The sequence below is a fragment of the Acromyrmex echinatior genome, chromosome 15 (assembly GCF_024713525.1).
Source record: "Acromyrmex echinatior isolate Ae372 chromosome 15, ASM2471352v2, whole genome shotgun sequence".
Taxonomy (NCBI): Eukaryota; Metazoa; Arthropoda; class Insecta; order Hymenoptera; family Formicidae; genus Acromyrmex; species Acromyrmex echinatior.
In genome coordinates, this window is record NC_141866.1 from 6,080,686 (window position 1) to 6,097,108 (window position 16,423).

General features: G+C 32.7%; 1 protein-coding gene across 5 annotated transcripts in view; it reads right to left on the bottom strand.

The window, feature by feature from the left end:
* Nucleotides 1–16,423, bottom strand: part of LOC105148918 (uncharacterized) — a 74,615-nt gene that overhangs the window by 5,634 nt on the left and 52,558 nt on the right. For all 5 annotated transcript variants that reach the window (XM_087414128.1, XM_087414127.1, XM_087414125.1 and 2 more), the window contains 6 exons: nt 12,902–13,039; nt 7,150–7,217; nt 6,566–6,855; nt 4,652–4,956; nt 1,632–2,248; nt 446–984 (listed from right to left, as the gene is read on the bottom strand). In XM_087414128.1, coding sequence (XP_087270254.1) covers nt 446–984; nt 1,632–2,248; nt 4,652–4,956; nt 6,566–6,855; nt 7,150–7,217; nt 12,902–13,039 — 1,957 coding nt within the window. The remainder of the gene's footprint in view (nt 1–445; nt 985–1,631; nt 2,249–4,651; nt 4,957–6,565; nt 6,856–7,149; nt 7,218–12,901; nt 13,040–16,423) is intronic.

Here is a 16,423-nt window from a genome sequence, read left to right on the forward strand (position 1 = left end):
TAAAAAATACAATAATTTGTATCATTTTTTGATCTGTTTAATAAAATAATAAATGTATAATAAAAAGTTTATCTTTTGTGAAACATATAACTACTTTTGTAAATTCATATTTTTGCAAACACTAAGTAGCAAGCAAATATTAATATTATAACTTTTTCTTAATAAATGAGAGAAATAACATCTCAACAAAAAGAGAAAAATTGAATTTTATTATAACAGAAAATAATTTTTATAAAATTGAGATAACATATTAAAAAATCGTAAAATATATTTTTTTATTATTATTGTTTGACTAATAAGAGTGAAAGTTTAAGACTGAGTAATCGATTGGTCCTTTCATAGGAAACAGCTGACGCTGGAAAAAGTAGTCCAAAAGCATGTATATATGTGTGTATGTAAGATGACTACAAAAAGTTCAAGGTGAAATCAGAAAGTCGATTCTTACCTTGCGCTAAAGTTTGATCATCGGGCGGCGGACGTCTTCCGCTCGAATAGACTGCGGAGCCCCTTCCTGAATCGACATTCGAAGAACTCTGGCCGGCTTTGTCGTAATCCGAGCCTGAACCTTGATTCTGGATCTTCAATCGGCCGATACCCTGCTCCAGATCGTCTTTCCTATCTGATTTCACAACGGACTCCTTCCCGCTATATTGTCCACTATCGAGCCTTTTCGATGTCTCGCCGATCATTTTCGTAGCTAGACCGACCCTTAAGCCGTCCGCATCATCCTTCGGTGGCTTGGAGTTTAAATGACTCTCCTGCTCCGTTCTCTTCTGCAACTCTTCAATCCTCTTTTGCACAGAATTTCCCTCTATCGAATTCTGACCTCCCTCTTGACCCGATCCTTGTTCTTGCTCTCTCTTTGATGTTCGTGTCTCGTCTCTTCGAATCCCAAAGCTAGTTTCTGGTCGATACTCCTCATTCCTTTGTAATCCATTTCTTCCGGACTCACACTGACTTCGATCTTCCACCGTAATCTCATATCTAAAATGTATAGTATTCTTAGAGTTAAGTTTTTAAAAACTCTAGCACACTGCATACTCAAAGAAAAACATAATGTGACAACTATACAAGTTTTATAATTTTATATTATATATAATTAATGTATATAGTTAAATATATTGATATTTTATAATTCATATTATTAGGTGTTGGAATTAATTCGTAGCGTTTTACAAGTGGGAAGTACTTTCATTAATGTATTTTTTAATGCTCATGTGAAATAAATAACATTCTTTCATTAAAAACGCTACGAATTAATTCCAACACCTAATATTTAATAAATCATTTTATAGCTATAGTAACTATAAAGTTTATTCAATTATGTGCATTAATTCTACATATAAAACTTGTACAGTTATCACCTACATAGTTTTACTATGGCTCGTATTCATAACAATGTTAGCGCGCATTTAGCATATAGTTTACGTTACTCATACTATAGAATTTCAGAAATAAAAGCGCGTTCTGAATACGAGCATTATCTTTTTCTCAGCACATTCCATCTTACTTTGGCTCCCTTCAACTTATTATACTTTTTACATTTGTTATATCTATAAAAATCTTACGTCAGTTAAATTTGCTATATCTATAGAAATCTTGTACATAGTACAATTTTCTTTAAGTCTTACCTCTCCTTATCCAACGGATCTACTGTTAAATTCTTCATATTCTCTCCGGGATTCTTCGAAACCTCGGTATTCCGTTCGTCTTCATAACAAAGTTGCGGCTGTGAAGCTGCTTTCTCGATACCCTTTGCAGAGTTTCGCCTCTGAAATTCCGTTTCCTGATTACTCTCTGTCTTCATGTACACCTGAGGAACACCATAACGAGGTCTTCCTTGAGCATAATGGTAGTAAACCTCTTGGCCTGATACTCGGAGCTCTTGCGCTTGTCTTGACGTGCTCGGAAGATCGATCTGCGACCTCGACATCGCCTGTCGCGCCTGCTGATACTGCTGATAAGAGACGCTATTGGGAAAATATGACTGCTGCATATTTCGCGCACTTGTAGTTTGCGAGCTCTGCTGGCCGACCATTTGCTGGTGCATCTGCTGGATTAATTGCTGACGCTGATGCATGTTCTGAGCGTGCTGCTGTGCGAACCGCGGACTCTGGTGATGGTTCTGATTCTGATGAAGCAACTGCTGAGGACTCTGGAAGCTTGGACTTGTCGTCGGCATCGTATTGCTCACTTGATGCTGTTGCACGGATAGACCGTGCGGTTTTTGCACTTGCGTGCCTTGCCCCTAAACCAATCAACCGGCTCGTTAACAATAAACTACCGTTAAATCGTGAACGCCTATCTGCTTTTTGTAGAACTAATAATATAGTGGAAATCTACTTTAATTAAGCTTTAATTAATTGTTACAGACGCGCGTATCGGCACGATAAATTATTATTATTTTATTATTATTAATAAATTCACTGGTTTTTAGAGTTTAATTACTGCATTATGTAATTTTATTCTATAAACAGAAATATTTATGTGTAACAACGCTTGCGTTATCCTATCCTCAAATTGTTTAACCGGGATGTCAACAATAATTTATTGTTAAATGGATAATTGGTCTATATGCTTTTTGTCGCAAATTGGTAATCTTTAAACAATTATTATAATAAATTTAATAATTATTATAATATGAGTAAAACGCATATATGTGAGCTTTCGCGGGTATTCGCGGGCATAAATTATATATTTATAATATAATAGATATAATTCGTATCATATACACAAACACACGTACACACATGTCATACATCAACTAACCAATTAAAACGTATTATATCAAATTAAGCTAAAGTATAAATGCAAACATTTCGATTCTGGATTTCAATTCTCTTCGGTTGTGGAAGTCAAGTACAAACTAACAATGTATATTTATACTTTAGAAGACCTAAAGAATTGAAAAGTTCAGATTACTTTAACTTCGTTTGATAAATACCTAATTGACTGCGAATTATATCAGTCAGTGTTAAAAATATATAATTTACGCATCGACATACGCAGAGAAGCTCACATAGACATTTTACTTGTATTAAATTTATTTTTGGAGTCCTGTAATAATATTTTTTTAATTATTAAATTTTAAAATATTAAAATTTAATTTTAAAATTTAAAAATATTAAATTTTTAATTATTAATTAGTAATTATTATTATTTCACAATTTTATTTTATTTTAACTTAATAATTATATAAATAATATTTTATAATTTTATACATAAAAGATTTTGTGAATTTTACTTATACATTTGTTATTTTTCATGTTGAGTCACTCTCTTTTGTGGTTTTTCTTATTCTAATTACCACAACACTATCATGCATCAACATTGATCATCGTTATTGCATAGATCGCATTATAAAAAAAAAATAATCCCGTACAATTTTCATCGTGGTTATATAAATTTTACAGACTTCTTTACGAATCTTTCCCATCGTGTACGCAACAGCATAGAAAGTTGTGAGATGCGTCATTATAAGTAATATACGCGCACTGTTCGTCGGTGATTTAGCGCTCCGTAGCGCCGTGTTGCACGCGTTCACTATCATTATACCAACCGTTATTTAACAAACTAAAATGTTAGCGCGCTGCTGAGCAAGTATCAATCATTATACTATATATGAAACATCCTGCAAGCTGTGTCACAGCTACATTATATATGTTATCATTCGAATATTATATTGTGCCGTTTAATGCTCCGCGTATATCAATCAACTTTTATACGAAATATAATTGGTTGTTATTTGACTATATGACTACGTAGTTACTTTATTCAAATTTATATGAAAGAGACGTCATGAAGATGACAAGTTATGAGACATATATTTTCATTCGCCGGCGAGTCTCTGTTTCCTGCACTCAACGAATATCCACACCCTCGTAAGAATGTCGATATTACGAAGCAATGCCACAAAAATACATTCGCGAATAGTATTTCAAACATGTATGTTTATCTTTCCTTATCAGAAAGCAATTTAAATTTGTCTTGAAGAAAAGTTTAAATGAAATAAATTATACTTTTTATTAAAAAACGATTTAAATTTATCTTAAAGAAAAATTTAAATGAAATTAATTGTACTTTAATAAATTAGAGCTTAAGAAAACAGAGGAAGGCAAGAAAATTATTTTTATTTAAGAATGCTTCGATGTAAAACAAAGTATCTCGAATAATATCGCATTCTTAGAAAAAGAGCTTAAAAGAGAAAACGATGTTAAAAAATTCCGTTAATCTTATGAAATAATAATGAATCAACATCTTATTTTATAGCGTTATAATTTTATTAATGTCATAATTTATTAAAGAAATAAGATAAAAATCTGTATAAATATTTTTTTATTCTTTTAATTTATATTATTTATAATTTTAAAAATTTCATTTAATTGTCACGCTCTTTTTTCCATACGACTCTTAGAAGACAAACTATGATCAACTCTACTTTTAATAATTTCCTTAATTTTAGTGTACACAATTAATTCATAATTTCATCATTTTTCTATTCGAATATCACATAAACTGATCAGTTGACTTCTGAAAGACAGGAAAACACAGAAACTGTTAACGTCAAATTTTCGCATCATTTATTCACCAGTAAGTTTTATTGAAATCAGACATCGACATGAACATTTCTCATCTTAATCTTGAAATGTACCTGTGCTTGCGTGGGATTCTGATGGATTCCTTGATGTATTTGTCCGGTCATACCACCCGATGTCTGAACCATGTACTCCCTCGTAACATTTTGCACCTGCTGCGCACCTGTCGCGGTTTGGCCAAAAGCAGGAACTTGAGTTTGATGAACTGTTTGAATTCCTCCTGGTGGAGTATGGTGGGTTACGTGAAGCTGAGCGCTTTGCCCTGGTAAATTCGGCTGAATAGTCGCGGTCGGCTGCAGTTGGCCTGGTAGAGGTACATTTTGCTGATTGCTTTGATAACCGTATGAGTGACCATACTGACCTGAACGAGAGCAAATATTTTTAATTATTTCTATTCGTTACACAAAGAAAATTAATACGAGCACAAATTGTACACTGTACGTGATTTAATAAACGTTATTTTTCTCTGATAAATGTATTATTTGTCCGTTACTTGTTATATTTTTAATTAAATTTACATATTAAAAATGCATCTATGTGTATTATGTGAAGATTTGAAGTAACTGTTTCAATATACACGCAAGTATTGAAGTGTAACTGAAACGTTGCATCATATACGTACATGCTCGTTCTGAACGCTATCAGGAATGCTAAAATGTATGAATATGCAATGCGCACTACTGAAGTTAATTAAAAGGAAAGTTTCTCGTCTATTTATGTGCCAACTACATACATTGAAGCACACGTATGGTGCGAACAAATCATTATTACGGTTATAGAAATTATAGAGGAGAGCAAAACGCTAAGGACAGGAAAATTACAGAGAAAAACTTTTAAACGCTAAAAGATTTAAGGATATATATGGCGTAATGAAATTTGAGATATTAAGGAAAAAACTTTGCATAAAAACAATCGTCAGAAATAATCGAATGAACTATATGCAATCTTATACTCGATTTCATCGATCTTCTTCAACATATATGTGTATCATCTTTTAAATATTCAATGACTCGACGATTAATTTTTAAGTAATTTTTTTTCTTACCAACTTATTCGTCCTTTCGTCTCATAAAAGACTTAAAAATTATTCCTTCATTTTATTTGACGATTAAAATGGCGAATCATTAATTTTACATCCGTTCATAGAAATTTAATGTTCATCGACCGCTAACCTCGATTTAAGTGAACAATTAAACGGAAAGGTATTACTCGTATTAAAGCTTACGGTAGATTGCGAAATAATAGCGGCGATATTGCGCGTGCGAGACTCTCGTCTTCGTACACTGAATTTACAGGTTTGCACAACGAGCGAATGCGAATAATACGCCGTGCAAAAAGGAGGAAAGTCACATCGCGTGTACTTGTAAGTGACAAGTTATAAGTTACGAGTAGCAAGGTGAGTTCACTTATTAAATAAAAATTGGAGTATAATAAATTTTCAATCAGAAGCTGTGACAAATAATGTTACCTTGGCTGTCGTCATTTAAAGATAATTACGAAGATTACAAATGGAACTCTCGCAACTTTCCATTTTTAAATTGTATCAATTGCTACATAATAACATTTAATGTATTTCTACACTTTATTGGTGGTTAATTATATTTACACTCCCAGCTGCGTGATAATTAATTAATTAATACCACTTTGTGTAGACAAATTAATAAACGATACGAAATGTTTCTTCTGCAACGAACTTCATAATGTTAACTATTTTTTGCAAATAGAGCTCGGCTAGTGCTTTTCTAGGAGTGGAAAGGCCTGTGTTGCTATGCACGCAGACCATGCATGCTTGCATACACCGTTTCATATTTATAAAACATGCAACTCTGCCATTTAATGTTCCGCTCAACAGGCTTTTCTCAAATTAATTCATCAACATTTATGAGCTAATTAACGGCACCTTGCTGAGCATCGCGCCTTAACGCGTCTAATTGCCCGACTAGTATCTTGCTCAGTTGCATCCAACTTACCGTAAGCATTCTTTGAATATTGTTGCACATTAACCGACGGTTCCTGTGCGCGAGGTTTTCCGTAAATCCCTTCCTTCTTCCTAGTCTCATCATCGTCGATGCTCCTGCTCGACTTTCGCAGCTCCTCCGTGACGTTGTTCAGACTGGCTTCCGGTTCCGCCTCGACGTCTTTGCGACTAGGTCCGAAACGACTCGAAATCATGTCCTTAATCGTGTGATAAGTTCTGGAGAGTGACTTTGTCTTTTCCTCGTCAATCTTTGTCGTCCTCGGTACCGCTCCACTAGACGATCTGAATACAGTACAATAGGAAGTTTAATCTCTCGAAGGCGATTAAAGCGTTATTATTATAATATGCGCCGCAGGTACGATAATACTGCTCATGCATTAATATCACCGTTAATAATAGAGAAACAATTTATTTCACTTAGCATCGATTGTATAACAAACGAGATAAATGCAAGAATGAAAGAAAGAAATTATATCTGAGATCAAACAATAGGCACACAGGTCTCTCTCTTGAATCTTTACAGGAGGAGGAGGACCGTAATTTAATGCAAGCGTGAAGTAAGCATGAAGTAATTACGAGTAGGCGTCCTGTGACTGATAGTTTCTCGCTTGGCCGTCCTGCCTTACTTCCTGCATCTGAGTTCCCTGAAAAAAAAAAAAGAAAAAACGCATTCGTCTGGTGAGCGCACATTGTTAATGATCGGCACACGTCGTTAATAAAATATCCTCTATAAATGCGTAAATTATGGAACGTATAACGTCCTATGTAAATCCATTAATTCCGTAACGGTGCGGCGCGGGCGGTTTCGTTAGATGCGTCCCATTAAGCTGTTAAACGAGGAGTACATAATTACATATCGGCAGCATCAAGAACGAGCATCTCGCAAAGTTGATACTCACTAACTTCGATACTCATAGGCATCGATGAAATTTATCTTTCGATTAAAAACCACCTAAACGCGAAAGAAAATGAAGTCTAATTAAAATTGAATAAGTTCGCCGCTCCGTTGTTAGCGAGTTGATATATTAAATTATTCGCCAGGCATGAGCATACATTAATCTGTTAGAGGAAAGTTGTTTACGTAGTTTGTGCGTCAAAAAGCAATAGGGAAAATACATTAAACTTTTACCATGAGAAAAAGCGACTACAACACTGGGAAAAACTTCTGATAGAAAATGAACAAGATTCAGAAGATTCAGTCAGAAGATTTTGATCATATCAATCATCATCAATGTAATCAGATCCTTTTTCAGTGCAAGCTTTAGATTCAGAAGAGAGTACATTAAAAATATTGCGTTGCGTTAAAGATGAATCAGTGCTAACAAATTTTTATTCTTTTAATTTAGTATCTTCAAACTTTAAAATGTTTTTTTTATTTTTTATTTTATTATTATTTTATTAACTTAAAGTCTTTTTTAGACATAATGCTAATCAAAATTACTTTTGAAACATTTTTTAATCATAAATAATTGCTATAAAATCGTTAGAAATTAACTATTCATTTTATACTACAAAAAAAAATGTTTAAGAAATGATAACTTAATCACTTAGATTCATTACTGTGAGTAAATTGGAAAAAATATATAACAGTATCATCTCTTTTCTCTTTTTTATGTCACAGGAAATTGCACAATAAGGAGCGTGAGTCCGAGACATGACACCTTAATTTCGCGTACAGTTCGTCAGAAATGATTCTCTTCGGGAAGCAATTCATAGCATGAAGCGTGCACTTATGACATAAGTAGTGTCTCAAAGTCGTCTAACTTCCAGTGAGCGGAATTCATTTAAAGTTTGTTCTAAAAAAACATGTGCTTTTTCGCTGAGAATCGTTTAATAAAAACGGCGACTTCAGTGAAATAAGCCCTCACAGTTTTAACGCTCGTTTTATAATTCGGGACCAGCTGCCACGAAATTATGTAAAGTCAAACTATCCCGTTACGTTATGGCCGTAGTTTAAACAAATGTCGTTGAGATGCAATTCTCGGGATTTATCTTTCCTCACAAAGAGGAATATTTTGATAAACCGTACGCTCTTCTAGCAAACGAAACATTAAAATAAAAATTTAATAAAGATATAAGATTATATATACATACAGTCGGCCAAAGCAAATTAAAAGATTGGAAAACGCAGGATAAACGTAAAATATTATTAAAGTAATAAATTTCCACGTAATAGAAAAAAAAGAGAGTGACTGTTTTATTTATTAAAAAAAACAATAATTAAAAACAATAATTTCACAAAAATAAATAATTCTTATATTTTATCAGTAATTAAGAAGCTAATTAAAATTTCTTTCCAGTATTGCAGAAGAATTTTAATCTTTCAAAATATCAAAAAGAACGTGCAATATTAAATCAGATAAAATATGTTTAGTTTAAATTTTCTAAAACGTATTATATATGGAATTAATTATCAGAGATCAGTAAGAATTATATTTATATGTGTAGTGTGTCAAGAAATCAACGATCTTAATTAGTCATCGTAAATTGTACACTATAAACTTTCTACCATATTGACACTCTGTATCTCTATCTTTCTGAAGTAGTAAAGTCGTTAAATTAATATGGTAAACTCGTGTCACAACATACTGGTGATTAAAAATACAGTGACGCGACGCGACGGGATGTGGTTGAGATATGATTCTATTCGGCTATATAATGACAGCGTTAATTTAAAATAAAATAATATGTTATCGACCTTCCAGGCTCGAATACTATTCCCTTCGAAGGAGGACATCAGACATCAGCTCTAACGGCCACGGTGACCGGCATGCGTTGCCTCGGCAATTTTAAAGTTAACGTACTGAATCCTACGGTTCTCGGGAAGAGAGATGCGCCTGGAATAACAACGGACGCGTAGGGCCCTGCGGATACGCATCGCGCATACGGAAAAGGCTCTCTGACTTATGGCCACGCTGATACCGTGCTGGGATTACAGCCGTACCGAAGATAAAAGCGAAGTTTTTTATACGGCGCTACACTTCGAAAAAAATCACGACTCCCCGATAACGTATTTGAATGCCTTTTATATCTATAAGAGAAGATGCAAAACTGAAGATAAAGGACGAATCCAATTATATTCTCATATATTATACAATGAAAAAAGAAACCTTATATCAAAATTGAGAAAATGTATCTATGAGCGCGGTATCTATGTATATATATATATATATATGTGTGTATGTATATGAGTGAATTCGCTTTAATGCACTCAGTGCACATTAAAGCATACAAATTGACATAAAAATATATGTTTAATATAAAAACGGATTAAACCATGAAATCTGCAATACATTTTATTGCACTGTTAAATAAAATCTGTATTTTGTAATTCTGTATTTTATATTTAATTTGCATGTTACTTTTATATATATAGATTAAATCAGTGTTCAATCGAATTCGCTAATAGACTATCCATTCGTCTCCTATATCAATTGACAACAATTGGAAATCTACAAATCTTTGTTTGTATTTTTCAGAAGAAATTAATGATGTGAAGTATACGTGTAAAAATGTAACTTTTTCAGAAAGTTGTTTCACTTGAAAATAAATAAAAAAAAAATAAAAAGAGAAAAAATGAAAAATAATGTTGCATTCTGCATCTTCTATATATGTACGCTCTTTTTGGTTGAACTTTTCAATTCATAGTATTTCCACATTGAAAGAAGAACTTTCATAGCTTCACTGCTCTAAAGCGGAGCCGTAGAGCATAGCCGTACGTGACGTTAAAAAGAGAAAACAAGGCTGAAAGCTGTAGCACATGGCTTCCACAAAAGTAGGGAAAAATTTACTTATGCGGAATCCTCGAAGTTAGCAACACCCAGAGTTCCTGAGAGCGCTGGAAATAAGTTTACGAGCCACGTGAGTCTCTACGGCGCGGATGATGTACCTTCCGCACGACATGCTGCGAACATGTTCGATGCTGATTAAGTGTCGTCTCGCACGATGATGTGTATTATGTAAAGTAGATTTAAGTAATTCGAAAGGCAACGAAAGTTGGCCATTCTGCACGCCGGAGCGTATCGAGTTCGTCAGCTGCGTGCGAAATCGCGGAAAGGTAATCCCTTCAGTGCACTCACATGATGTTTTTGTATCGTAATCTACGAGTCCTTTCTTGCCTTCACCAAATTCAACAGCGGCATTCTCCGTAACGACCGTAACGATATTACAAGAATGAAAAAAACAATAGTAAGTAAAAATCGAGAAAATTTAACAAATAAAGGAGAAGGCTATGTTCACACAGAAAGAACAGTTTTGCTGAAGTATCTAAAATCTAGTTAGAGCTAAAAATAATTTTATTTAAACTATAAAAATAATTATGTTAGATGTTTAAACTAGTTGCTAGAATGTTAAAACTTTTTGTAATATTGTCATGAAATGTTACATAATTATTTTGATGGTCCAACAAAATTATTTTCAAATCTGTGTGTGTGTATCTAGTTAAATTTTTAAATATTTTAGTAAAATTGTTTTTTTTTTCAATCAAAACAGATATTGATACGTAATAATATTTTGTGTGAATCTTACAACTTCCATACAGTCCAATAAAAAAAAAAACAATTTAAACGTTTAATTTTACGTTCAAAAATATAATAAAAAAAATTATCATTATAAAAATTTAAAGAACTTCTGAGAAATTAAATGAAAAATTTATTAATTTTTTCGCGCAAATCGGGTCATTTAAAAAAAAAAGTCAACTAAAGAACAGTCATAAAATAGGTGCATATACAGAAAGAGTATTTCTATTTTGTTACGACGCAGTCGTTTTTTGGTACACGCAGTGCACGTGAACAGCAGCATCACATGTTTTAAAACTGAATACCCGAAGCATTCCATAAACGAGCACCATTCTAGGATCAATGGGACCGGTCAATGACTACCCACTAATCGCAGTTTATCCAGCGCGTAATCTTGTAAACAGAAGAGACTTATTCATAGCGTAAATATTTATACCTAGTGTACTATAGCTATAACTTAAGATCACCTTGTTTTTGTAACATACACGGGAATGTCATACTACACAGCAATGTCATCTCTCTTTCTCGTGGTACATCGTTAACGTTAAAATCTCACCAGTGATGATCGTGCAGGATGTAATTTACTCCGGTAGTACGATCACGGTAGTATGAAAACGTTCCTAATTAGCAACAAACCCAAACTTGGAAATATGAAATAAAAAATATGACTTTTGATTGAAGAAACTAAATTGCTGTTATGTATGTTACGCTGATATTAATAGAAAAATGTAACTTGTAAAAAAAGTTATAAAAAGAATAATTTTTCTAAAGTATCTAAAAATTTAATTAAATACAGATCTGAAAATAATTAGGATGCTTACTGGTTAAATTGTCAAAACTTTTTGCAGCATAACTTATCATGCTTGAGATTTCTAAAAAATTATTTTGATGGTCTAATAAAATTATGTCCAACAAATTTGATCCAACAAAATTATTTTCAGATTTGTATCTAGAATTTTAGATTCTTCAATAAAATATTTCCGTGTATTTTTCAGGAAAATTTACACATTTCTCTTACCATATATTCTCTATAAATATTTCATATTTACTAAGTATATATATATATATATATATATATATATATATATATGAAATATTTGCTAAGCTTTAATAAAATAGAGAAAATAGAAAAATATAGGAAAGTAAAAAAATAAATAGAATAAAACATATTTAATAAAAGAATAAAGAATTAAATATAATAACATACAAATCAAAGATATAACAGATAACAATCATCGCAACAATTATATTGACACAAGTAATTAAACACAATTTATAAAAAAGAACATAAAATACATCTATACATCTACCTTCGATCCAATATCAATTTCCACATCCTTCTCTTATGCCTTAAGGTATCAGTAGATAAAACCGGAAAAAAGAACGCCTGAAACGTGTGTTTCTGACGCCTACTGACGCTCACGTAGGTGGCACGTATATATAATGTTACACACACGTGACGATCGATTAAGCGAGGGATTTCGTAATAATTGTCAGACAATAAAACCTGTCCTCAAAGTAGGACGAAAATTTCCTCACTCTGGCTACCGTCAGAATTTTAACTTCGATGAACGTTACAATTCATTTAGATTTTTAGATTATTAAACTTATATTTACTCGAAGAATGTATATTACTTACATACTTTAAATAACAAGAGAACGCAAATATGCGAGAAATACAGAAAGGAAGAGAATGCATTAACAAGTGACCCAAGCATCTCGTTACGCTAGCCGCTATTGTCCGGAAGAAAAGATGCGAAGAAATCAGTGCGGTTTATCCACTGTGAATTATCAAGTAAGATCGGACTTACTTCTTGAACCCAGGCCTGTTGCTTGATTGGCGCATCCGGCGCGATGGCGACTCTTCCGGCGGTCCTCTGCTTGTACTCGTGAAGAATAGGGATCTTAGAATTTTTGTCTCCCGACGACAGGATCAATTCGCGTTCTATCTATAATCGGAAGAGACAATAATTACCGTTTGCTCACAAAATAGTTATCTTTCCAATCTTGCTGGAGACATGCATTAGAACAAATATTTTGTTCTATAAATCAAAATTTTGCTGTTAACAAAAATTTGTTTAAAATGTACGGAACAAAAATTTGTTAAATATACTGAGCGGAACTGTAATTTTATAGGAATTAAATTGTTTAATTAGTATAAACAAATATTTTTGTTATTTACAGGAAAAATGCATTTCATACGGAAGTAATTAAATATTTTATTGAATAAACAAAATATTTGATTGCTATTAAAAATTGTCTCAATTAAAGTTTTGCTGAAATTTTTTCCTGTAATGTGACATTACTCAGGTAAGATTCGCCAAATATATTTCGAATATTACAAATAAACTGCTTATTCATTCATTGATAATTTTCAAATAGCTAATTAATACGAACTAATTAACAGAATCAAAAGATTTAGAATCAAATTATTGTAATTAGATAATATAATTATTATTAATCGCTCATTTTTGCTTCTTATCAAATTTCTTGTAAATTTTATTTAAAATTCTTAACGCTATACATTTCAAACGTGCAAAATTTTTATAAAATTACTTCAATTAAAAAAAAAAGTAGTAGCCTAATATATATTAAAGTAAATTATTATATCGTATATTATTAATTATATTTTCTGAGTTCACGCATAAATGGTTCTGTTATTTCTTTTAGCAATATATCTTATTTTCAATTTTTATACTCTAATTTTTAATCTCGCAATTTGTTCAAATTGCTTTTCAAAGGATAATTAACGCGTTAAAGCAAATTAATCCGCTGATAAACTTCTTTTCTTAGCTCGCGCGCAACCGAGCGCGTCCTGAGAGGCGCGCTAAATGCACCTACATAGGTAAACAGAGCAAAAACAGATGGATGATATGCAGACGGCCATCGTGCGCCAAGAGATTTTCCGTGCGGCTTTCTCGGCCGCGTCCACGTCAGGCAGAGCATTCGTGTCGAAGGCGAGTTCGCACGCACGGCACGATGATACGCAAAGTGCGTGCACGGCGCGGCCGCGACGTGTGCGTTCGTTGCGTGCGCGTAATAACGCGCTGCGGAGTAGGTGTCACTGAACTAAACTGGCTGCAACATCGCCGGACATCGCCGCAATAACGCCGGGCATCGCGCTCGGAAGAAAGCAAGCGTGATGAAACGAGCTACTACCGCGGAAAATAAATGCACGCGGATAGGTAAGCCCCGAGCATAATCACGCTTGCGGATACATAACTACGTTCGCATACGTGTACAAGTACGAGATTTACTTCCCCGAGACTCTCGTTCGCTGATCGCAAGTCGGAAAACGCAAGACGAGTCTTTTTATTAACGATCACGATCTTGTCGTACGAGATAAGCATGATATTTGATTGTTAATCGTTCTCACGAGCCTTGGACGTGCGGTTACGAATTTTTGTGAGAAACCGAAGAGAGGAGTGTGAAAAAACATGAATGTTCGTAGGGAATACCATGCTCCGAATGTTGATACATTCATTTGCCTCGAACGTCACCGGTATCCATAAATATGCGATTCCCTGACGGTGAACTACCAATGTATTTTTATCATGTATGGCTTTTTTATATTCTTCACTGATAGGTATTTTTATTGTGTATGAATGTATAATAAAGCAAATATACATAATATATGTATTTGTATATGAATATAAATACATCAATCGTAAAATACAACTCACCTGATTTCTCATGATTTATCTATAATTATGATGTAAAAGATAAGATAACAATTTACCGTGATTGATATTTCACTATGCAAATAAAAAATTTGTATTAAATTTAACACATTTTACATGTCCCAAACGATCCTCTCAAGTTTTTATACTAATTTAAAAATTACAAAATAAATATATTAAAAATAAACAAATATATATAATAAATATATAAAAATAAAATAATAAATATATTAAAAATATATAATAAATATTATATAAAAAATTAACACAAAAATAACAATTTGATACAATTCGAAAATAAATTATGAAAGCACATTTCTTTGATAAAATTAACATTTATAAATTTAAATTATGTTAAGAAAAGTTTATATTAAATTAATTACGTACATTTTATTCATTTATCTTATGATGTACGCTTTGCATTATATTAATTTTATGTTTTTTATATTATTTTTATGTTATTTTTTTACTTATTCATAAATTATTTTAAGATTAAGAAATGTTGAATACTAATTTAAATGCAAAACATTCAAATAACCCAATCACATTATGTTAAATTAATACTCGTGTATATTAAAAATTCAACACAAAAAAAGGAGGATTGAGTTTAACAAAAATAATATAGGTATGTGAAAATAAGTTATTTAATTCTTTTGAATAATTTATAGATAAATCTGTTTGTTTAAATATACAGTTCATTTGCTATTTAAAAAAGAAAATGGGTCTGTTGACTTTATATAAGACTTAATTTGTGAATATCAAAAATAGTTTCCAATTGTGCTAATAAAATAAATAAATAACATATTAATTAAGCATCAGGCTGCTCTTCACCCTGATGAAGTGGATTGCAAAATTCACGAAATGTTAATCTTTATAAACAACATATATTTGTAAAAAGCTTATAATTTCCACATTTAACAGTAAATATTACTTTGAATTGTTTGGACAAAAGACAATGGCAATAAAGTGACAATATTTAATATAAAACGCGTAGCGAAAATACAGGACAAAAAGATTTATCGGAAAACTTGGAAAATATAATAGCGCAATGTAATTTTCTTCATAGGGCAATTTCTTTTTACAACATGCTACATTCTTTGCTTGCTTTTTCATCTAGAAATAATCCGAATGATTGCGTATTTTTCTTTTTTGAAAAAGACTTAGTAGTTACATCGGCATTTTGCTCAGGGCAGTCGACAGTGACGTCACTCATCGCAAGCGCACATGCACACACGCGTACACGCGGCGGTGTACTTATTGCGTCATAAAGCTGGATTATAAAAAAAGCTCGAGATACAACGGAGTGGTACGATGTTTTGCGGAAGAAATAAAGCGTGCTAATAGAGGAACGGCGTCATGAGAACGCGCGTAACGCGGTGCGTCGAGGCGTAAGCTCGCGAATAAAAATACCGATCGATTCGCGCCTTCCGGGGATGATAATAGGATGTGATAGAACCCCGAACACAACTGCATCTGATATTAGATTCTCTTAACTATAGCTCTTGCACCTAGCACTTAAGAGACATTGAATCTTTGATAGAGGTCTTTTAAGGATGGTTCTTTTAGTTAATAATCTCGAACATAATCGCTATTGTTATTCGCATGTGGACAGATATATACCGGATCCTTCAATCTTATATACATCTTAAAGTC